Here is a 24881-nt window from a genome sequence, read left to right on the forward strand (position 1 = left end):
TTCATGCATCACAATCTAATACAATTATTTTAAGCAGGGGTTACAGTTACATACGTAAACATATAGTGGGACAAGAACAATCGAAACATTTTGTTCTGGTGTGTCAATTATTATTTAAATAAAACTTTAATCCGAAAAAAAAACATTACATGGCAAGGTAAAGATAAGTAACTATAACATCTTCATAGCTACTGGGATGCAAACCTTTGTTGGTCATATTCATCAGTCGTCATTCTCAAGTGTAGGAAGTTTACTATAACTGTTCAGAATATTATGTAGTATAAACTTAAATAAATAAATAACTTTGGATTGTCAAAATGGGATACTACTGTGTTGTAGACATAAGATTGTTAATGTATGTTGTCATGTGAATAAAAAAGAAAAATCTTCATAGTTCTATATACACTTTTAACACTTATAAAATCACTGATTAACTTTACAACTTATTTACTGTGTTAACATTAGGACATTACCTGGCTGACTTCAAAACTACTCCTCCAGGTAATTTCCTAATGTTAACACAGTGAAGTTATGAAGTTAATCACTGAAAAAGGAAAAATTAAATTTATTACGTAACCACTTAAAATATATGAAGAATTTTTACAAATTACTTAGAGGGATTTATTTTTATTTATTACTGGCAAAATTAGTATCACTATTCGCAATTATATTACAAAGTTAGGCATTTTTATGAAAATAAATAAAAGAAGCAAGAATTATATTTGTAGATGAGTTCATTGAGTTCTATTATGATTTGCAATAAATGGTTCAAATCTTTTTCCCTTTAATATACAAGGTGATTCACGAGGATTTACCGTCACTTACGGAGCTTATTTCTGAAGACATTCTGAGCAAAAACTGTCATACAAACATTTGTCCTAATCTCAATATTTTCAGAGTTACACTAATTTGAAGTTGTTTATAAAATACCATTATTCTTTAGTTTTAAGGATAAAATAATATTACAAATAAAGAATGAAGTAATCAAGAGTATTATTTTTTTTAATTAGCTAGTATTCTGAAGCTAAAAATGTGTTGTGAATTCCATAGTTGCTTCGTACAGATTTTTTTTTGTTTTTTTTTTCGATTTTTAACTACAAAATTACATTTTCTTACTCATTTATCACAATAATTGTTACAAATCACGCCACTCTTGTAAATTCTTTAAGAGTATACATTGGGATGCATAATTAAACTGTAACGAATCAAGTTCCTAAAGTGGTATGATTTGTAATAATTGTTGTGATAAGTGTATAAGAACGATGTCATTTTTAGTTAAAAACTGAAAAATGAAATCTGTGCAAAACAATTAACGCATTTTTAGCTTCAGAACACTAGCCAATTAAAGAAATTACACTTCTGAATAGTTCATTCTCTAATTGTAATATTTCTTTTACCCTTAAAACTAAAGGAAAAAGGTATTTTACTAACAACTTCAAATTAATGTAACTCTGAAAATATTGAGATTAGGACACATGTTTATATGACATTTTTTGTTCAGAATGTCTTCGGAAATAAGCTTCGTAAGTGACGGAAAATTCTCGTGAATCACTTTGTATATAAATAAGTTAAATAACCCCTTTTATAAAATATATTTTTCTTTAAGGATGTAGAAATTTTCATGGATGCTTTCTGTTTTTCATTTAGAAAAGGCTGTAATGGAGCGAAACCATGACAAGTTTCGGAAAAGATTTTATAAATAGTGAACAACAAGGAGAAAATTGATAACTTATCTTGCATATGAATTATCTTAAAAATAATTTTAGGTTTGTCATTAGTAATAAAGCGTTGATGTTAATGGCGCATGATAATGTTGATGATTGTTAAGGTGGGTGTTTGAGGACATTCCATTCACATACAAAATTATATGTAACAATTACAGCTAAAAAAAAGTATCACCATTTAGCCACATGCGACACTTGATATGTAGGTTTGAACACACCTTGAGGAGTGACATGGAGCTGTTGACGTCCTCTATGTGGTTTAGGAGCAGATTTCAGAGCAATATTTGCTGGGGGTGGAACTGCACCAGGGGGTGGACCACCCCTTCGGCCTCTTACACTGAGCAGAGCACTCTTTCCCAAAAGCAGATGGTTCATAGCAACAGGGGTGGGGGCAGATGGTCCTAATGGTTGACGGGCACAAGCTGCTGATGTAAGAGAAAGCATGTCTTAATGTATGAATTTCTGATACCGGTACTTCAGAAAGTACGAGTATGTATAATTCAAACTATCTTCATAGATGTTGCCAGAAATATTTTCCATAGAAATAAGTTGAAATATTACTTAGTAGAGTAAAATACCTCGTAACCGGCACCCAAATAACTGGCAATACCAAAACAACGGCACTTTTGGCTGGGAAAAAAAAATGTTTAAATCTGCCACATTGCTACAATCTGGGCCGTCAGTGTTGTCACATTAGAAAGTTCGCACGAACTTTCGTTTTCAGTGAATTTTCTAACCTAAAATTAGTGTATTACGGTATTTGTGTTGTGCGATGTGTTTTAATAAGGAAAATCCACTCAGTTTTTATGTTTATCTAGTTATGTTCGGGCCATCAATGTTGCCACATTAGGAAGTTCACACGAACTTTCATTTTCAATGAATATTCGAACCTAAAATTAATGTATTATTTGTATTATGTGATGTGTTTTAATAAGGAAAATCCATACAGTTTTTATGTTTATTTAGTTATGTTCAGGCCGTCAATGTTGCCATATTAGGAAGTTCGTATTCGAACCTATTAGTGTATTATTTATGTTGTATGATGTGTTTTAATAAGGAAAATCAACAGTTTTTATGTTTATTCAGTTATGAGCAAGTGATAGAGAAATAAGCTTCATATGGCTGCAGTTTCAACTTTTGGCACCATGAAATACTAACTTTTTTTTTTTTTTCTTTTGTATATACCGGTACTTATTCAATTATCTGACAAAATCTCGTATCCGGAACTAGACTGGACTAAGTAAATTACGTTTAAGGTTTGAAATGAAATCTTAATTAGTTTCTTCATGAAAGAGAGATACCATAATTATAAAGCAGTCAAGTGAAGTAAAAAAAAAGTATTCAGATTCGAATGAAAGTGAGTAGTCTTCTGAAGGATGTAAAGAATTTAACTTCCTTGTTACATTATATTTTAAGTAACAACTATTAAATGATTTAAGTTGATAAAATTTGTGTTAAGAAAATTGTGCATATTTGATAAACAGGTACCTACGAATTGTATGAAAATATTTCTGTACACATTTCAATTAATAAAATGTGGTACTTTTGATGTAGACGGCACCTATGAGACTATAACGAAGTAATATAAAAATTACTTTCTCTTTGAATGTATGAATAACATTGTTCTTTGTGAGTTATTCAATCAATCATCAGCAACAATAACACATAAGGAAACATATGAAAATAACAGCATTTACCAGCACATTAAATCTGATGTTAACTACAAATGAAAAAGAAAATAGCAACTATAATAATATAAGCAACAATAATTGTGGGAACAATGAGGAACTTTTACGCAGTAGGATGCTCGTGCATTGCTATCTGCATGTGAAACATACCAGGTTGACAACACTAACAAAATGGATATTGACTGGACTTCTCAAAACTCGCGAAGCAAAAGAGAAATATAGAATCCCAATTATTGTTATATAATATTCTTTCTGAATTTCCCTTAAAACTTACTGTATTATTTCAGTTCATCAATAGCATTCTTTTTTAATCCCTATTGGACGATTCTAAATTCATATGTTTATAAACATTTCATCGTCATCATCGCTGTAGCTGCTGTCATTGTCTTCGTTGTCAATTGTCATGGTCATGGTCATGGTCATGGTCATCATCATCATCATCATCATCATCATCTTTTTCGTCTTATTTTTCTTTTCTTCTATGATTATCACCATTATCATCTTTCTACAGTTTTGCTCCATATTTTTAACAAAATTTCTAGGGTTTTTCTCACTTTAAATTAACATTTTTTTTTAATTTATATACAAACATCAGAAATCTCAACAGGATAATGGCCACAGAACAGGGAATAGGTAATGTTTGTTTGGATTTCTCTTATTTAGAGAAAGGCTTTGTGTTGTAAATTTTTTATTTTATTTACTTCCATAGGAAGCTATTGTGAGGATTTTATCATGCTTTAAAAACTGATCACTCTCTTTCAGATTTATAGAATTGTACTCTGTTCTCTACCATCATAATTTTATTTTGTCATATTATATTCTATAAATAGCCAGGCATCTTTGTTTTTTTCGAAATTTAATTTTTTTAATTCTTCATTATATTTTAGTATACACTGAATAAATCAATTTAGTTCAACAATAAATAACTTTTGCACATATTTTATTCCATTAAGTGAAAGGTATGATTATGTAGGTTAACTGGAAACAAATGAAATTGATAACAAATGCCAGTACTGTATACAAATGTATAGATGAAATGTCTTAAGTGTGTAAGGCTTTTGAGAAATAAAAGGCATCATATACGATGCACATAAATAAGAGAAACAAGGAAGTGTTACCTGTAAGAATAATGTGTGCCTGTCTTTGCCTCTCCCTCAGTTTGGCATATTGCTGCTTCAGTGCAGAAATATCTAGAGCGAGACGGTCCCTGTCTGGAGGGGTGGGAGCATAGTTGATGGCCGACAAGGAAGAAGACGGTGATGGTGCTCGGGTTATGGAATCTAGAATCAAATGAAATCACAATGTCTTATCCATTAAAAAGGCAAGTAAGCTAAAATAAGGGAAAAATTACAACACAATATACAAAAACAACAAAATAACACAAAAGGAAGGAACACGCATAAAAATAAACTCTATAGCTATTTTTCTATTTCCAAATCCCAACATCTCCAAACCATCGTGTTTTCCACTTTTAGATCCTGGATTTTCATGGCATGTAGGATGTCTTTTTTTTCTTCAGTACCATATTTCGGTTCTGTATTTTCTTTTTTACGTACATTTAGTGTTTCCATTCATAGACTTTCTTGGCCGAATGTCGTCTTTTTTCTTACAAGATGACTATACCATTTCAGTTCTCTTTTCTCGACACTATTACTACACTTTCCTTAGCCATTATCCTTCTCCGTATTACCTCATTGATAATTTTGTCCAATTGAAAAACTCATGACTTTTCCTACAGGTGATCAGTTTCTTAATTCCTCCCTTTACTATCCATATTTCGCAACTGATTCTTCCATTGTCTATTCTATTTGCTTGTTATTCTTTTTTATAAGTAAGGTCCCACCACTAAATGTAGTCAACTAATTACCTTATTACTTTGGGCAAATTTTTATAGCATTTCTCCGTCATGAATGCCCTGTTTCCAGACAATCATTCCCAACATTTTAATGGGATCACTTTTTGATTTTATGTTGTTATTAACAATTACAGTTGTGGGGTTGCCTGTACTGATCAACAGGTATTCTGTTTTATTAAAGTTAATTGATAGGTCCGACTTACTAGATTCTATAAAGTCTTCTCAAAGTAATTCTAAATCAAACTAATCCTATATAAAGGAAAATATAAGTAAAATTAATATCCATTTGAGTATGACACCGTACAAGAATGTGGTCCTAAAATTAAAAATTCCTGTCCAACTATAGAGGCTGTAAGCTTATAGAGATAATTGCTACGGAAATAATGGAACAATAGAATTTAACCAATAACGTGCCCCATTTCATCTTTATTCACAACAAGTTTCACATAATATGTCTAAGAACGAACATACTAGAAGTGCAATTCATCGATGTTTGAGATTTGGAGATTTAAAAACTGACTGATGGAAATGTTAGAATTCAAGCGACAAAGCAACTGGTGCCTAGATAGTATAAATTTGCTGCCTAGGTACTGGTGTTGTTAAGTTAGTGAAATCAAAAAGAGTACATAATTAGAATAATAGTAGGTGCCAAATCTAGGGAATGGTATAGGATTATTTAAAAATAACTACAAATAATGCCATAGCTTGTCAGTATATTTTTTCACTAATAATCTTCCTAGTATGTAATCATTAAAACTTTGTTACTAATTTAACAGTTCATAGCATAAATATGCGTCAAAAAATGACTTTCATACTTCATGGCAAGTCTATCATGCTATCAAAAAGGAGTGCGTTATATGGCAGCAAAAATTTTTAATAGCCTCCCTATGGATATGAAAAATGAAACTCAAAATATAAGATTATTTAGGGCCAAATTAAGGAAGTACCTAATTTATCACGCCTTCTATTCTGTAGGTGATTTCATGACATTCAACAACACTTCATGAATATTTCTGGTATCGATACTAATACTTTGTGTCGTACTAGTAGACTATATTGTAAAACTCTTCTGTATGTTTGACTATAATTATATGTGTACAAAACCACCTTTGCTTATCATAAAATAAATAAATTTTCATTAACATTTTCGATACATGTGTATCATCTTCAGATGTGAAATGTTAGAGTGATATGATGAAAACCTTGCCTATTAGATGGAACTTAATGTGGTAATTTTCGGGTCATATTAGTGTGATTGCTTGGACTTAACTTAGGTTGATCTATGATATACATGCTATGTTAGGTTAAATCACTGCGAGTCATATGATATGATCTAAAATATAAAATAAAACTGTTTAAGAACTATCCACCAAGCAATATTAAAAAAGTAATAGAAAATACAGCAATAGAAACCCAACATATCATACTGAATAGTGAACATGAAAACAAAGAATTCCTACAATACAGCACCACTAAAATAATAGAAAAGTATGCAAAAAACCCAACCACCAAAAAAGAGTTTAAAATAGCCAAAAATCAACACAAAGAACTAAAACAATTAAAACAAAAACTAAAAGAAAACAACATTTTACACATAAAAGCAGACAAAAATGATGCAGTAGTATTGATGAATAAAACAGAATATATAGACAAAACCAACGCATTTTTCAACAGCAACCAGATCACGGAAGTTAAATCAGACCCTACAGAAACATACCAAAAACAAATAATAACCGCTATAAAAAATGCACCTGATCTTATACCAAAAAATAAAACCCAAAATTTCATCATGAAGAACCCCAAAGCACCCAGCTTAAAAACACTTCCTAAAACACATAAAAAAGAAATGACAATGAGACCAATAGTGCATTGCAGAGAAGCCCCAAATTATAAAATTAATAAATATTTATACAAATTCTTAAGTAATAACATCATTCAAGACACCCAATATACCATTATCAACACGAAACAAATCATAAAAAAAACTCCAAAAACTAAAAACTACGAACAACACCAAAATACTTTCACTAGATGTCACAAACTTATACACTAACATACCAATAGATGAAACCATCAACATTATTATCAAAAAACTTAATGAAGCCCAATTAGACAACAATCTAATTCAACAAATAACCCAATTACTAAAAACATCACTAAAACAAAATTATTTCAAATTTGATAATAAAATATACACCCAATCAACAGGATTAGCCATGGGTGACCCCTTATCTGGATACCTAGCTAACATATTCCTACAAGACCTAGAAAACAAACATATAAGTAATTTAAACAACAAGTTCAATTTCAGCATCTACGCAAGATACGTCGATGACACAATAATAATATACAAAAACACCCAAAACACAGACAGTCAAATACTAGATGAATTCAATAAATGGCATCGAAACATAAAATTTACATTAGAACAAAGTAATAAGAACAGTCTTAACTTCTAAGATCTAAATATAACAATAGCACCCCCAACAATTACATTTAACATATACAGGAAGCAAACAACAACAACACATTCTATAAACAAACATTCAATACATCCCACCACACATAAAATTAGTAAATTCCGTTTCCTTATTGACAGATTACTCACAACTCCGCTAAATAAAGACAATTACAATAAAGAACTCAATTACATAAAACAGATAGCCTCTGAAAATGGATACGAAAAACAACTAATCAACAGCTTAATACAAAAGAGAAAAACAAAATTACATAAAAAAGATTTTACAACACTACAACCCGAGAAAACACAAAACAAAAAATAATGGCATAGCCTAACATATTATGGCAAGATTTCAAATAAACTCAGTAACTTTTTTAAAAAACAAAACATCAATATAGCCCCCCGTACCAACAACAAACTCAACAACATAATTCCCAATAACACCAACAATAATGAACCCGTCTTAAACAGCGGCATATACCAGCTAAGTTGCAAAAATTGCACCAAAACTTACATAGGACAGACCCGGCGCAATTTTAAAATAAGATTTCGTGAACATACCTCCGATTTCATTCATAATAGAAACAGATCCAAATTCGCACAGCATCTCATAGATGAAAATCATGAACTAGCAAACATCAATGAAACTTTGAAAATACTAAAAATTACAAATGACCCCACAATAGAAACTGCTGAACAATTTCACATCATAAAAGAATACAACTCAGGAAAACCCCTTCTAAATGAACAAATAGCCAACACAAATAATCCACTCTTCAATTTATTCAAATTATTCCCGCCCAAACAAATGCACACACAGGTCCCACCAATCCCCCCTCCACTTCCGGTACTAAATAACGTAACTTAAAAAATACTGTGAGCAAGTCCATCACTTTAGTACCAGCCCAGCATCAAGCACAAGCAGACCAACACATGTCATGCCGTAAGTTAATTTTCTTTCGTAATAGCCATTACCCCAAGCAGTTTTAACCAAAATTAATACAATACCAGCTAAATTTTCAAATCAATTTATTAAAATTTATTTACATTGTTACAGACACGCCAGGCTGTACTAAATTTATGGACCTGACAACCTCCATATTGTATCAGTAATATATCTATGATTTACATCAATTTCATCAACTACAATTGGATGAAACGTCTTAACTACACGCATTTTAACAAAATATAAACATGTTAGTGACAAAACGACACTGCGCTTCAGTTCAACGTCAAACATCAAGATCAACAGAAACTGCCCTATTCAACGAACTTTAAATCGGCAAATACAGCCAACATATGTTCAACGTGATTATAATTTTTAAAGTGATTTTACAAAGTGTTCACATTTCAATGACTACGCTAATAGTGGTTACAATTCTTCAACAGTTTTAATTTTTTATATATTTTAGATCATATCACATGACTTGCAGTGATTTAAATCGGCAAATACAGCCAACACATGTTCAAAGGGATTTAAACTTCTAAAGTGTTTATACAAAGCGTTCACATTTTAATAACTACGCTAATAGTGGTTACAATTCTTAAACAGTTTTATTTTATATTTTAGATCATATCATATGACTCGCAGTGATTTAACCTAACATAGCATGTATATCATAGATCAACCTAAGTTAAGTCCAAGCAATCACACTAATATGACCCGAAAATTACATTAAGTTCCATCTAATAGGCAAGGTTTTCATCATATCACTCTAACATTTCACATCTGAAGATGATACACATGTATCGAAAACGTTAATGAAAATTTATTTATTTTATGATAAGCAAAGGCAGTTTTGTACACATATAATTATAGTCAAACATTAATAGCTTATCGGCAAACTTCAACATGAAATCTTCTGTATGTATTTCAACTAGACTGTGAATATAATTAAGACTTTATAGTACTATTAAGATTTTTTTTTTTCGTTTGACATGTTCCATATTCTAGCTGTGAAGCAATGTACGAATACCACGGAATGTAAATAAATATAACAAAATACAATCATGAGGCGGAACTGAATTTGAAAATGCCTGTAGTCATGTATACCTCTTCTCTTGGGAGACCTGAAGACAGCTGAAATGCCATACGCAGCAGCAACAGCTATTTTCTCGTCGTCCTCGTCTGTACCGTCATCATCATCATCTGAGTAGAAGAGTCTGAGACCCCTCCGCGCAGCCGTGGACACAGTGTGAGTCCAGGGAGTGATGTTGTACAGATACTTGTCCCTCAACTCCGGTAGCTCAGGAAACGGAAAGGGCGCAATGGTCACGATCGTCTGTGAATAGATAATCCCAGTACACAATTGTAATACGAGTGAGGAGACAAAATGGAAGAGATATATGCTAAAATGTTACGCATGTTAGTATTCTTTTAAGCGACCTTGAGGCTGTAATAAAATTACTCGAGTTGCAAGTATATAACTATTTGTTTCACTCAGAGATATACAATTTCACTGAAAGAACTTAAATAATTTTGAAAGAAAAAATTCTGAAAATAGAACGTGAACTAATAGAATGCATAAGGATACAGGTTATTGCTAAGAATTGATAGTTCATGAAGCATGGTCTCTCATAGTGTAGAACAGGACCATTATTACATAGACATCTGTGGTTAGGCAGTATAATTCTAGTAGTCATTGGAATTGAATAAGTCATCCCTGACTCACATTGTGACTCTATGGTTCATGTCACTGAGTCAATAGTATAGTATAGTATAGTATTTATTAACTGTCGTCATAGGAAAAGCTATTGACATTGTCAAAATACAAGTGTAAAATTATCGTACTAAAATATGTTGTTGTTGTTTTCTAATGCCAGGCGTTTGACAATAAAGTCATTTGACCTCTTGCACTCCAATATTTTTCAAAGATATTATCATGGCCAGCCACTGAAGCACAGATTTTGAGGTGTTCCGAATCCATTTCTTGGTTTGAGTTGCACAATGGGCAGTTAGGGGACTGATATATTCCAATTCTATGCAGGTGTTTGGCCAAACAATCATGGCCTGTTGCCAATCTAAATGCAGCTACAGACGATTTTCGTGGTAAATCGGGAATTAACTGTGGATTTTGATGCAAAGAGTTCCATTTTTTTCCCTTCAGATTGTGTTATCAAATTTTGTTTGTTGAAGTCTAAGTATGTAGATTTAATAAATCTTTTCACAGAGTAATACGTAGATTTAGTAACAGGTCTGTAAGTAGCAGTGCTGCCCTTCTTTGCTAAAGCATCCGCATTCTCGTTTCCCAGGATTCCACAATAGGATGGTATCCATTGAAATACAATTCTTTTATTGAGTGTTATTAATTGAGAGAGCATTTTAGTTATTTCTGCTGTTTGAGATGAAGGTGTGTGTTTAGAGACTATTGATAGAATAGCTGCTTTGGAGTCTGACAATATAACTGCATTTTTAAATTTATTGATGTGGCATAGAAGATTCCTGAGACTTTCACTTATTGCAATGATTTCTCCATCAAAACTTGTTGTTCCATACCCAAGAGATCTATAAAGTGAGAAGAGACAGCACGTAACACCTGCACCGGCACCTTGTTCTCTGGAGATCAAGGATCTGTCAGTGTATAAATGAAGCCAGTTTTGTGGAGGGTACCTAATATTAATTGTCTCTAAAGACAATTGTTTTAGTATTTCAGTGTTTACTTCTGATTTTAGTATTTCTTCTGTTAAATTTAGATTATATTCTATATTTAATAGAGTTAAAGGGTTTGGTTTAATTTGTAGGTTTTCTTTTAAATTCGGGATATTGATTTTCTGTTTTAATTCTTGAACAATTGATATGAAACTTTTTTGAGTTTTTAATCTACAGAGAGGACTGTATGAATGCAAATTGTTTCCTGGTAATCTGATAAGTTTTTCATATTGAATCAGTGCTTTTTCTTCTATTGTCATTTTGATGCTGTTAATATTAGTGAGGAATCTCATAGAATCTATTAGAGTTGTTTTGATTCCACCAGTAATGAGTCTGAGAGCTTGGTTTTGAACATATTCTATTTCGTTTATGAAAGGTGAAGTAATTAAAATTTCTCCGCAGTATTGTATAACATACACCACTAAAGACAAAACAAACTGATCCCAAAATTCTCCTTTGAGTTTATAATCGAGAGTCAAGATAATCAAAAGTAGGCCTATATCATCTAGATGAAAATTAGAACTCATTGATCCCAAATAATATTTGATACTCTCTGTTTACATACAGTAAGACAAGAATTAACTTACATAACAATTTACGAGAAACTCCTCATACCATATATTAAAAAAATAATAATAAAAATGAGAGAAAGAAACTTAAAAAATCAGTAGAGCTTGATTTCCTAATTCAAAATATTCTTGCACAGAATGAGTTTCTAAGAAGCCACGTTTTCACTTTTACTTCCAATTTGTCTAGTGACACTTCCTGTGCTTTTTGTGGTAACATGTTAAACACCTTACAGCTCAAGATATAAGGACTGCTTTTAACTTCAGATAGTCTGCAATATGGTAGGTATGTCTAGTTTTTCTTTATTACGAGTACTTATTTTACTCATGTTTATCCATCCTACTGGTGACATCATAAAGATTTTTCTTTATGTACTGGTACAGAAGGCGTTCAAGAATATATTCGTTAACAACTGTTAATATGGACTCCTGTATGAACAGTGGTTTATGAGTATAATGTGGGTGAAAGTTACCATACTTATGTTCCGGCCACATACCATTATGGGGCGCAACACGCAAAATTACGGAAATTTTTAAGCTACAGAAGAAAATTGTAAAAATTATGAAACAAGTACAATGCCTATAAGGTCGCTTTGTATATAAATTCTAGAAACAGTGTCTTTCACACATAAAAACAAAGCAAAATTCAAATTGAATTCAAACTACCACATGTATCAAACGAGAACATCAAGTCATATCCATTTATCCACTCATAGAATTACCACAAGTCTTTAAAGTATTTTACACAGAGGCATAAACATGTATAACAAAATTCCAAGCTCCATAATAAGTAGTAAACAAAAGAAATTTAGAAAGTCAACAAGGTGCTGCTGCATCATATGGCATAGAGGAATTTATGTCTTTAGACCTTGCATGAACGTACTAAATATGTAATTGTGAAGGCATATAGATCGTTATTGCTATTAAGGACATTTCTATTATTATTATTATTATTATTCATGTTGAATCTTTCGTACACTACTTTTAACACTTGAATATAAATAATTGGTATTATTATTATTATTATTATTATTATTATTATTATTGGTATTATTATTATTATTATTATCATTATACTATCTTAGTTGCAATTCTTCTTAAATCGTGTCAAATGTCCTGCAATAACAAAGTTACAAATTCATAAATATATCTATAGTATAATCAGAAACTAGATTAAGATCTAGAAATAAGATTGAAGAAGCCATGATTTGTAATAATCTTTATGGTGAATAAATTACTATTACTATAGGAACTTGCTAAAATACTGGTATCTTGAAAATGCCTTGGATTTATAGCATTCAATTATTAGAAACTAATGTGATCACTGGGAGTGCTGTATGCTCACCCAACCTGCCCTAAATACGTACTGTCGGTGACTCAGGAGAAGACAAGAGTGGACTGAGGAGGAAGGGATGTGAACAGATAACGTACGACAACATGTGCAATATTTGTACTGCAGTAAGTGGAAACATTAGGTCTCCTTCTGTTCAACTTAGCTTTAATTTCCATACGCATTGTTACTGTACTCAGTTTCCTGTACGAGTAATAACCAGGCTACTGGGATGCTTATCTGAGCGATGTTTATAATAATCAGCAGCGATAGTCAAGAAGGTCACATTCTTTCCACTCGTCTTCTCCTGAGTAACGGACAGTACCTTACTTATATATAAAACTCGTCATGCGAGAATTAAGACTATGGCCATATTTCCTTAATGTGACAGTGGGTTTCAGTGTCACCAACATAATAATAATAATAATAATAATAATAATAATACTACACACCTAATCAAACCTAACCTAACCTGTCACATAATACTACACACCTGTAGTAACATTCCTCAAGTCTAGTATCATTTCGTTTGGATGTATTACCAACCCTGCTACTCATGTCGTGAGTCATCTAGTGGAAGTGGATTGTATTTCATCATAATGCCAGGAAGAGAATATGGCGACCTTCAATAATAATTAGATTTAAATGTGTTAATGTAGTGATAAATCCATAATATATATAGTACAATAAGAATTGAAATGTGTTGTGGGTGTGATAAAAGTGTTGAAGATTGGTTTATAGCGCCACATTGGCAGTGATAAAAGTGTGCAATATTCCTTCAGCGGCTGGTCAATACTCTACCTTGCCCATAATGTAATGTGCTTGGTACTTCTGTAATAATTCTTATTGCTTTTTTCTGAATCAATAGGACTTCATTCAGTTTATTACTGTTTCCCCACACAAGGATTTCATACTTTAATATGCTATGAAAAAAAGCAAAATAAACACTTTTCAGGTAATGCTTGGGTAATTTGTCTGTAACATGTTGATAATGTTACAGGCAAAGCATGGAGGGCACTTCACTTTATTATGAGAATCTTGAGAAAGGCTAGCCCCAAATCGAGGGAAATAGCATATCTAACATTAGTGCGACCGTTAATGGAATACGGAACTACGTGTTGGGATCCCTATAGAATATATCAGATAAATTCCTTAGAAAGAATCCAGTATAGGGCAGCTAAATTTGTTAAAGGTAAAAGAGAAGATGGGAACGATACGATAAAAGAACTTAAATGGGAAACTTTGGAAAACAGACGTAGGAAAACTAGAATAACATCATTGTATAGAGCACATCTAGGTCAGAAAGCATGGGTAGACATAACGGCTCGGTTAGAAAAGCCAACGTACTATGGTAGGAACGATCATGATTTTAAAATCAAATGTAGGAAACAGAAAACGGATGTAGGTAAATTCTCATTTTTAAATAGAACTATAAATGATTGGAATGACCTACCTGCAGCGGTCTTTGAGGGCTGTCCTTCCTTAAGGAGATTCAAGAATAATTTAAAGAGTTGTGTATAAAGTGAAAATTAAAATTAAGGTGACATTCAACACTTAATTTTTTAAGGTGGCATGTATTTATCTAGCCTGACGAGTTTACTTCCTTGGTTTGAATTGTAAATTATTTAAAAATAGCGTGTAAGAGGGCCTTACACTAGAAATGTTTAGTTTAAATGTAGTTCTGTTTATAAGTATGCATAAGAATGCAATTATTTGACTTATTTGAACTATTGTATCAGTGAAGCGAGGTGAGTCAGTGAAGTTATGGTTTTACAGTGCAGTGAACAGTTCCGATCAGTGATAATTTATAGCGTCAATGAAATGTGTTCTATAGTGTCAGTGAAATGTGTGCTAAAGTGTCAGTGAAATGCGTCATAGTGCCACTACAGGGAATGAGATGAGAGTAAAGTGAAAGACTATTGAAAATTATGTAGGACCTATACATAATTATGTAGGTTGTGTTGTAAAATTAGGTGTTTTATTTTATGTTTAATTATTATTGTGTTAAATTGTATTGTGTATTCTTATTGTATTGTGTATAAAATTGTATATGTGTTGTAAATTTTATTATGTAGGCTATTGTAAATTTTATTGTGTATTGCTTATCATTTTAACTGTGTATTGTTAATATTGTATATACCACTGCCACCGGGTGCTTGCCCACTTGCAGTGTAAATAAATACATACATACATACAATTACTCTTAAGAGGGTACCGCACAGGACTCTGGACAGTCTTCGAGAGATACAATTGATGTGAAAATTCCAGGTTAGCTTTGCTTTTCTGCCTTTTCTTCAAACTCCTCTTCTTTTCTCAGTGTCAAAATTAAATTAATTTGCTTTGAACCATTCTGCTGCTTCCACAACTGCCTTTGAGCAGTGACGGCCAAGCCTCAGTCACTGGGTTAAATGAACTCAAATTTTGTGTTTTGATATACGTAAAATATTATGTACTTGAATGAAGCATTGTAGAAGTTGAAAGCTTTGTGATTATATAGATCTGTCTTGCAGTAAAATTTGTTCCAGAAATCTTCTGGTTGGGTCTGGCCTCTGCATTTCATATGTTTTCGCGGGTTTCGAGATTGCACTTGAAATTTTGCAACTGAGGCCCAATTTTTCTGGCCTGGCCAGTGTCCACCCACCCACCATTATCTTTGTCCTATTTCTCTTGTCACAGGCCGTCTGAAGGATGGGAAGAGATGCAAATGAGGAAATTGGAGAAGCAGTATTGGCTTGTCTTCCTAAATAAGACGCAAATAACATAAACATTTTCACTGTCTAGCAAGCGAGCCCACATTGTTCTCTTCTCTTGTGTCCCAGTTTATGACTTACACGAGGATGTCGTACTATTGTACTTCACAACTAGTACAGCAGTGAGTGCAGTCCAGTGTTTTTTTTTTTTTTTTTAGTGGGTTATTTTACGTCGTTTTATCAACATCTTAGGTTATTTAGCGTCTGAATGAGATGAAGGTGATAATGCTGGTGAAATGAGTCCAGAGTCCAGCACTGAACATTACCCAGCATTTGCTCATATTGGGTTGAGGGAAAACCCCGAAAGAACCTCAACCAGGTAACTTTCCCTGACCAGAAATCGAACCCGGACCACCTGGTTTCGCGGCCAGACGCGCTAACCGTTACTCCACAGGTGTGGACCAGTCCAGTGTTATTGTGTATTCCGGAAAAATGGACTCTGAAACAGATGCAAGCAATAGTGATGATATAATTAATATATTGTTAAGAGTATCCTTTTTCGAGAAAAAAATGATATATAAAGAAGGGAAGTTTTAAATAGAGACACACCTACGCCATCATTGACAATTTTCCAGAAAGATAATTTTAAAATGTGGGCTTTCAATGCATCCTGGCACAGAAAACATAATTAGTTATATGTATGCGAAGGAGTGCAGGGTCAAGTTCTTATATAAATAGCAACTTATTTGGTGAGTGACATTTTATTTTTCACTAATAATAATAATAATAATAATAATAATAATAATAATAATAATAATAATAATAGTAATAATAATAGTAATAATAATAATAATAATAATATCACCAATAATAAACATTCTGTATAAGAGGTAGACCTATGTAAATTAGTTACATCAGGCCTCATGGAAGGTTTCTGTCACAGGCTGCTACGGCCTTTGAGGTTAGCTGATGTAGTTCTACTGTGCTAGTCGAGCTTGTTATGAAAAAGTGTCATCTGCTGATTTATTCATAATGTTATAGCGATAACTCAAATAATTTACAATATAGTAATTAGGAATAAGAAAGGTCTAAGATGGAACCCTATGGACACCATATTGCACCTCTCCTGACTCCTGGAATTTCTACTTCGTTTTGTACCAGACATGTATGATGCATAGAGATTTTACTCCCATTTATACCATAGTTGTGTAGCTTAAGTCTTAAAATCTCATGTGAAACGCAGTCAAAAGCTTTCGTAAGGTCACATAACGTGACCTCAGAGTAGGCCTACATTTTAATCTCAAAACCACTGTATGCTGATTCCAGCAGTGATAAAATAGTATCAACTGTTGTTCTACCTTTACGAAAACCGAACTGCATATGACACAATAAGTTATTTTCTTCAAAATAATTTGCCAATTGAGTCTTCATTATACATTCTAACACTTTTCCCGAAAATGCAGGCCTATAACTACTTGGATTCTCTTTCTCAAGGTGCCATAAGTCAGCATAAATGAAATACGAAATTTTAAACAGTGAAGGACAAGTAGATTAGCCTATACACTAAATATTTCGGAATATATAATTTATTTCTTTCATGTGTTAAAACTAGGTTACCTATAGTCCCCATCGCTCTAATTTCCGGCAGCCAATCACGTTGCAGGTCAGCTACATTTAAACGTGTGCATCTTATGATTCGCTGAGGAAGATGTTACGCATTTCCTAAGGCTGGATAAATACTTAATATAATCGCCTGCCATTTTGGCTCTTTCGTTGGCGTTCGCAGAAAGCACACGAGGACATTATTTGCTGAATTACAGTGTGTTTGATTTATTATCATAGGAACTAAGACATGATAATGTTTAACAGTGTGGCAAATAGATCCCTCGTTTGGTAGCTCGGTAACGAAAGAACAAAAATGGCGAACGATACTACCTACCTAGACATTATAGAGCCTTGACTTCCTAAGACGTAAGCAAAGAGGAGGAGTCACGCCGGGAATAACAGCGTCGTGACTATAATTTCAGCCTGTTGTAGGTTATCTTCAGAATTGGGTCGTCCTGGTTTTCACGCCTTCTGATTGTGCTTCCTGGGGGTGTGTTTGTGTAGTGTAATGTGGAGATAAAAAGTGTGTGTGTTCTGAAATTGAGTTGTGTGCTGAGGATTTCATGGGGATGTATTTTTGTGTGTCTGTATATTTCTTACTTAGATTGGCAACAGGCCATAATTGTTTGGCCAAACACCTGCATAGAATTGGAATATATCAGTCCCCTAACTGCCCAGTGTGCAACTCAAACCAAGAAATGGATTCGGAACACCTCAAAATCTGTGCTTCAGTGGCTGGCCATGATATCTTTGAAAAATATTGGAGTGCAAGAGGTCAAATGACTTTATTGTCAAACACCTGGCATTAGAAAACAACAACATATTTCTTACTATAAATTATATGTATTTCGAAGTGACATAGTGTTAAAAGTTGTGTAATCAAGATGTATGTACTAAATATTTGGTTACCGGTACATAAACTCTACTCCAGAACTAACTATTACTGCTACTACTACTACTTCGTGGTGTTACAGTCCTTGTAAAATCTTGACATTTTTCGTTATTCTGATCTGTCACTTGTTTTATTCATGATTGCATCAGTGAAGTTCTTTGGGTTTTATTGATACACTCTTCCAATTACTTTTTGGTCTACTTAAAGCTCCTGATCTGTTTAGTTCAGGGCTGGGTACCAGGAGCGATTCCAAACTCTAAACAAGGATGCTTAATATTCATCCGTCACAGCATCATTGCTGCACGGTGTTCGGCAGGGAAGAAAGGGGTTGAAGAGAAGTCATACGGTTCCCAGTGGGAGAGTAGAATCCGCTCTTGGTGCCCAGCCCTGGTTCAGTTCATGACATATATTGACAGTCATTTAGTCAAATTATTGAATAAAAAAACAAAATGTCTATGTTTTGATTGTATAGCAATTAAAGGCAAGCCAAGGACATCTGCATTTTTCTTACACATTAAAACTGGTGTATTTTAGAATCGACATTGTCACACTATCCTTATGAAGCTCTGAAGGAGACGGTCTTGAATGCATTGTGAACATGTTATGGTGTGATAATGATGCAAGCAAAATTGATTTTTATCCTGTACTTCCCCAAAAGAATTCTCAGAATATTACTCAGTTAAGAATATTGTTATAATTATGAAGTCTCATGAATCAGTGAAGAAATAAAATGGAACAGACGATGGAATTGTTGCAGTGTTTGTATCCTTTACATAGGCTAACTTCATTAAAATAATCAGCTTCTACTGTTTGGAGAAGAGCAGTAAGTTGACTACAAAACCAACTGGGTTAGACAGGATTCATAAGTCTGCCAACGGTAAAGAAAATCACAAATTGACGATTAGCGAAACAAAATGCAGTGTCCATAAATTTTAAAGAGTGTCCTATTCACGAATTAATTCTAACACCGAGAAATACATTAATCACCCTTAATAACCTTGCTGCGCTAGGAAGTGTGACAATAGCAAAGTATAACCTGTAACATTGGTTCTCTTAAATTAAATGTGTCTCTAATAAACAAAGATGTTGAAAACAATGACAGACATCTTGATTATAAAGCAGGAGAGATGAAAATGCAAAAGAATATCTTATGTTTAACATGGATTACAGTATATCCTTCTGGGCAGGGGGCAAAGGCTAATTGGGATTTCCTGGTCTCTGACTTGATAAAATACATTGATAGAACTGGTATTTAACCACTGTGATGAATTTCAATGAAGTCCGGAAGGCCTAATTAGTCAAATTCACTCTCCTCTCCTCGACGATGGGCCCCTTCTGGGATCTTTTAAGATGCAAAAGAGAGAATAGTGTGCGGAAAGTAATGGGAAGTTACCGCATTTACTTTTTCCAAGAAAAACTACTTTAGATCATTTCCCACTGATATCCGCCATGTTGCCTTTTCTTGCGTTCCCAACAGAAGCAACTATACCATGTCAGTTTCAAATTAATGTAGGCCGTGGAAAAAATTCCTACTCTTCATGTATCATTATTTGTTATCAGATTATTCGAATGAGAACAAGCTCTAAAAACCTGAACAAAGCAAACCTAACCTTCGTCATATTAACCAACATATCCTACCGAATTTAGTATTTAGTGGATTATTACATATTAGCATTACTTTTGACGAGTTGTTTCTTATGTTAGCGACACTGATTATATACAACTGTGCGCAAAAGCGGCATAACTGCAGTAGTGGGAAATGATCTAAAGAATACCCAAAACTACAAACATGGCATGATTAGAATGGTGGATTTGCAGTGAAAGACCTACTCTTGGGCAGCTCACTCTGAATGAATGAATGAATGAATATCCTTCTGGAATTATATTTATTTCTTGATGGTATTTATTCACTCTTACAAAGTCTGACAATTTTCAACTATGTTTTCTATCACATCTCTCTTTTTTTGACATCACTGCTACAATATTCAATTTTATTGACGATGCACGTAATACTATCAGCGGCCAACATAGCACCTTTGTGATCTTTACAATTCTTATGTTATTTTAACACTTCCCTAGCATTCTTTAGGTTTATACAGAACGTTGTGTTCAATGACCCTAACAAAATACAATATTGACAGAAGGACTTTTCCCTCACTTTGGATTACGCTGACCATTTCATGAAGTCACTTGTTTTGAAGAGACTTTATTACATTATGAAATTTATAATTTGTGAAGCTCACCAAACATTATTTTAACTTTTTAAATTGCTGAGCCAGTTGAGTGTACTAACATTACCTGCATACTATCTTCTAAAGTTAAAATGCCGAGTTCTTTTATGTGAATTTTCACTCAAGGTATAATTATTTAAAACTTGAGAAGATACAAGTTAGGTCTTCTCTGAACTCACAACTTAGTGAGATATCATCAGAATTTCACTTGTACTCGAACTATATTGATCAATTTCAATGTTTACATAAGTGTTCTTGATAAAAACGTGTTGAATTTAACATCTACTGGTTAACTTGTTTCGTGTTCACTCACACACAATGAATGGATGGACAAATCAGGCCCTAAGTCTAGCAAAATGAAGATGAACAACACGTGCTAAGTTATGCCTTCTTACAGATAAGTTCACTGCACTATGACTTCATTTGTCATTGTTCCACGTCCCAATTGTTTTCCAACAATAAAAAATGTGCAGATAGTCGCTCATGCGCACTCTTTATACAGGGCAAAAATATCTCGAAATAAAATTACTATAGAGTTTCAGAATATTTTTATAGTTTTCCTACATTTCATATCTTTGTAAAGGAATCAAGGAATTGTAGAACTGTTTGTGATAGAGTTGAATTACATCATTATGTACTACTAATAGTCATTATAGACTTTGTTAATAGATGATAGTACTAATATGATATTCAATATACTTTTAAACTGACAGAAGGGCATTACAACGTGCAACACTACATTAAATCCTTTTGATGAATCAAACGTTTGTGCAATTTTATATCAACGTAATTTTTTATTTATTTCTTAGGCTGCTGATTAGTTATTAATGTTTGAGGAGAGGGAGGTGAAATAAAGACAACTGATGAGTGGATGAGCTAAGGAGGCTCAAGCCTCCTCCCCCCTCCTTCCGAACCAGATTTTTGTTGTATATTTCCAGTAAAACAGAAAAAATTTTTCATTCTCAAGCTAAGTTCCCATAATTTCATTTCTGTAGGCGATTTTAGTGATGCTTTAGTGATATTTATAATTTAGCAGTCTTTGAGTGTTGACTGAAAGCACTTGCAATGCTGAGCACAAGGCAAATAGTTAGGCCACTCATGGCAGCGGCCCCATCATATCCCTGACCTCTTGTATGAAACGTATGCTAATTACTAAATATAATTTTAATCATTCTTGTATGCAATTTTATAAGAACATCCAGGAAAACGAAGTGTTATTAAAATCAATTCACTCTTTATAAAAAAGTACAAGATATGAGAAGCAAATTTAGGAATGAAGATTGTAGTGTAGAGAGAGTAATTTTGCACATTTTTTTTTTTCATTAAAACCATGTTGTTATACTGTTGCACTTGTTTTTTTTTTTTTTTTTTTTTTTTTTTAATTTTAAATGTCCTGGTTTTGAACTTGAAAAAAATGATCACCTTAATCGAAAGTGTTTACTTTAATTTTTAAGTAATCACCTTGAGCACACTTTTTTTTAAACACTTAAAATATTTAAGCCTAAATTTCGACAAAACCATTAAATATGCATTAATAAAATACATATAAAATTCCTCAGTTACTTAATTTTATGTTTTATTTTTAATATAAATCAATTTTCCTTTTCTGACATTGCTTTTTTTTTTAAATATAAGCCATAAAATAGATATCTAAATGTAGCATTTCAAACGCAGAGACTGTAAGTCAGTGGTAAGGCTATGATTCTTGCTTTGAATCAGACATATACAGTCTCCTTTTCTGTTTATGATGTCTGTGTGAAGTTTAAATTTCAAGAATATACCAATAAGTGTTTCTTAATAATCACAGGAAACAAAACAAGAGGCGCCAAGACCAGCAACGACCAGTTCTGAAGATGACCCATAATAGATCGAAACATGTAAACAAGGAGTGTTAGAATTTAACACAAGAAAGTCTTATCATACATATTCCGAAACCATATTTGTTTAAGTGTTAGGTTAATATTCTTCGAAATCACTAAAAAATCTGCAGATCTCACAGACGAGTCGCTATGGTCACAACCAAACATACCATAAAAGCCTCTAATATCATAAATTGTCACTTACTTCGTCAAATTAGTTTATAAGTTAATTACTATATTAAGTAAACTGTCTTTTTAAATTTTATGTTGTATTATTGGCTCAGACCACACCTTACACATTTTTGTTGTATATTTTTTAATTTGTACTCATTTTGCTTACTAGGTAACTAAATAAATAAGATTATATTATACAGAATCTGTTTTCGAAGAAGAAGAAGAAGAAGAAGAAGAATAAGAATAAGAAGAAGAAGAATGTTATGGTTAATAAATTAAAATTGAAAGCTTCATATCTAGGTTTGTAATGTTGGGTACTGATTACACAAGTTGACTGCAGCATGGTACATAGACAGGGGACATTAGCTAGTACTAGGACATCGACTTGGTTCTGTGATCGATTACGCTAATAATAAAATGCAATAAACAAATCTGGACAGCTTTAAAAGTAAATATACGCTACATAGCATTACAAAGACATATTTTTACGTACCTTTCGTTATGTGCAGAAGAATTATCATAGAATGATTAGTGAGTTTGAGTTTCCTCCTTTCTTTTCTTGTGCTACAATTTCTCTGTATATAATATCACTTGTCACTTCGTATGTTTGTACAGTAGAACTCCAATTATCCTGATAATTGGATCGGAAATGAAAAGTCTAGAAACAACAGTAGTAAGCTGCTGCACGTTTTAAAAGTGCAAAATGACTATAGGCCTACAGTATATAATGAACAAAGTTACACATATTCAAACAAAATAGCATTTTAAATGGATTAAAATTATAAGAACTTTACTTACGTATGGTGGTACAGCACACGAAATAAAAAAACCTAAACATATATAATTTTCTTTGAATAAACAATTTCAAACTGTCGTGAAACGTGATCCGGATAATTGAAGGGTTCAGAGCCATAGTGAACCAAGCACCATTTATTAAAAACGGAGAAAGCAAGGGTTAAAGTTAAGTGAATACCATAGTTTAATGAAGATTGACATATCATTTAGTTTTAATGTGTATACTTTATATTACTTGCTATATGTTTCTATTGAATTATGGTAATAACTTCAGAATACGTATGGTAAGACTTTCCTCCGAAGTGATACAGTGTTAAAAGTTGTGTAAACAAGATATATAATAACTTCATTTTAACCCTTGTTTTCTACGGTTTTAGTAAATGGTGCTTGGCCCACTATGGTTCTGAACCCTTCAACTGGTGATCCGGATATTTGGAGTTCGGATAATTGGAGTTTTACTGTATTACATAATTTACATGTAATGTCCCTGTCATTCACTTCAAAAAACTCACCAAATTCTGCTGCAAAAATATGCGCCTAAGAACCTTTAACCTTCGGCATTATTATTCAGCAGGTACACTGTTTACACATGCCACAGTAGTGACTGGCGAACAGAGTATTCAGCAGGTACACTGTTTATGCATGTTAGAATACTGTCTGGTGAATGGATAGTCAACTTGAAACCACCATAATGCACCCTATTGGTCCCCAACATTACAAGCCTATTCATAACAAAGAATGCCCTTGTTAAAGTTAATAAAAATGTATGCAGGAAATAATTTAAAATCTTAAGTCGTATATACAGTATATACCCACACATTACCTTGACCAAGTTATTGGTGTCCATGAGGCCGAACTCTAGCATCTCACGAGTAAGAACTCCCATGATGCTGTAGAATTCATCTGCACTGTCCACTGCCATAATGCGACTGAAATATATCGAGAAAATAGGCATTTATAAAATCATCACAGACTCGCGAAATACTGTCAGTCACAATATTAAATCCTCTTATAGAATTCAATTATACAATTTTGCCTACTTGTGAAACAAGACTGAATTCTTTAAACAAAATTTCTACATACTCATACCTTCTACACAACTGATGAATTGTTTATGTTTGTAAATTGAATTATTCAGTTTATTCTACTTGATATGAAATGTAGGTACAATTTTGTATAGCTCAACTAAAATATGCTTGTAAATTGTTTTAATATGTTTACTATGTATTGTGTATTTTTATATGACTTAACTGATGAATTATGTATGCTGTAAATTGAATAGTAGCCTGTATAGCTAAACTGATGAATTGTTTATGCTTATAAATTGAATTAATCTACTTGATATGAATTGTACAATTTTGT

At 32.8% G+C, this 24881-nt stretch overlaps 1 protein-coding gene across 7 annotated transcripts in view; it reads right to left on the reverse strand.

Moving 5' to 3' along the window:
* LOC138715323 (serine-rich adhesin for platelets-like) overlaps positions 1-24881 on the reverse strand; it is a 1148033-nt gene that overhangs the window by 41126 nt on the left and 1082026 nt on the right. For 5 of the 7 annotated variants that reach the window (XM_069848108.1, XM_069848106.1, XM_069848107.1 and 2 more), the window contains 4 exons: positions 24343-24448; positions 9782-10010; positions 4531-4692; positions 1943-2149 (listed from right to left, as the gene is read on the reverse strand). In XM_069848108.1, the coding sequence (XP_069704209.1) occupies positions 1943-2149; positions 4531-4692; positions 9782-10010; positions 24343-24448 (704 nt within the window). The remainder of the gene's footprint in view (positions 1-1942; positions 2150-4530; positions 4693-9781; positions 10011-24342; positions 24449-24881) is intronic. The other 2 variants (XM_069848109.1, XM_069848110.1) reach the window with 2 other exon arrangements.

Source organism: Periplaneta americana, chromosome 15, assembly GCF_040183065.1.
Source record: "Periplaneta americana isolate PAMFEO1 chromosome 15, P.americana_PAMFEO1_priV1, whole genome shotgun sequence".
Taxonomy (NCBI): domain Eukaryota; kingdom Metazoa; phylum Arthropoda; class Insecta; order Blattodea; family Blattidae; genus Periplaneta; species Periplaneta americana.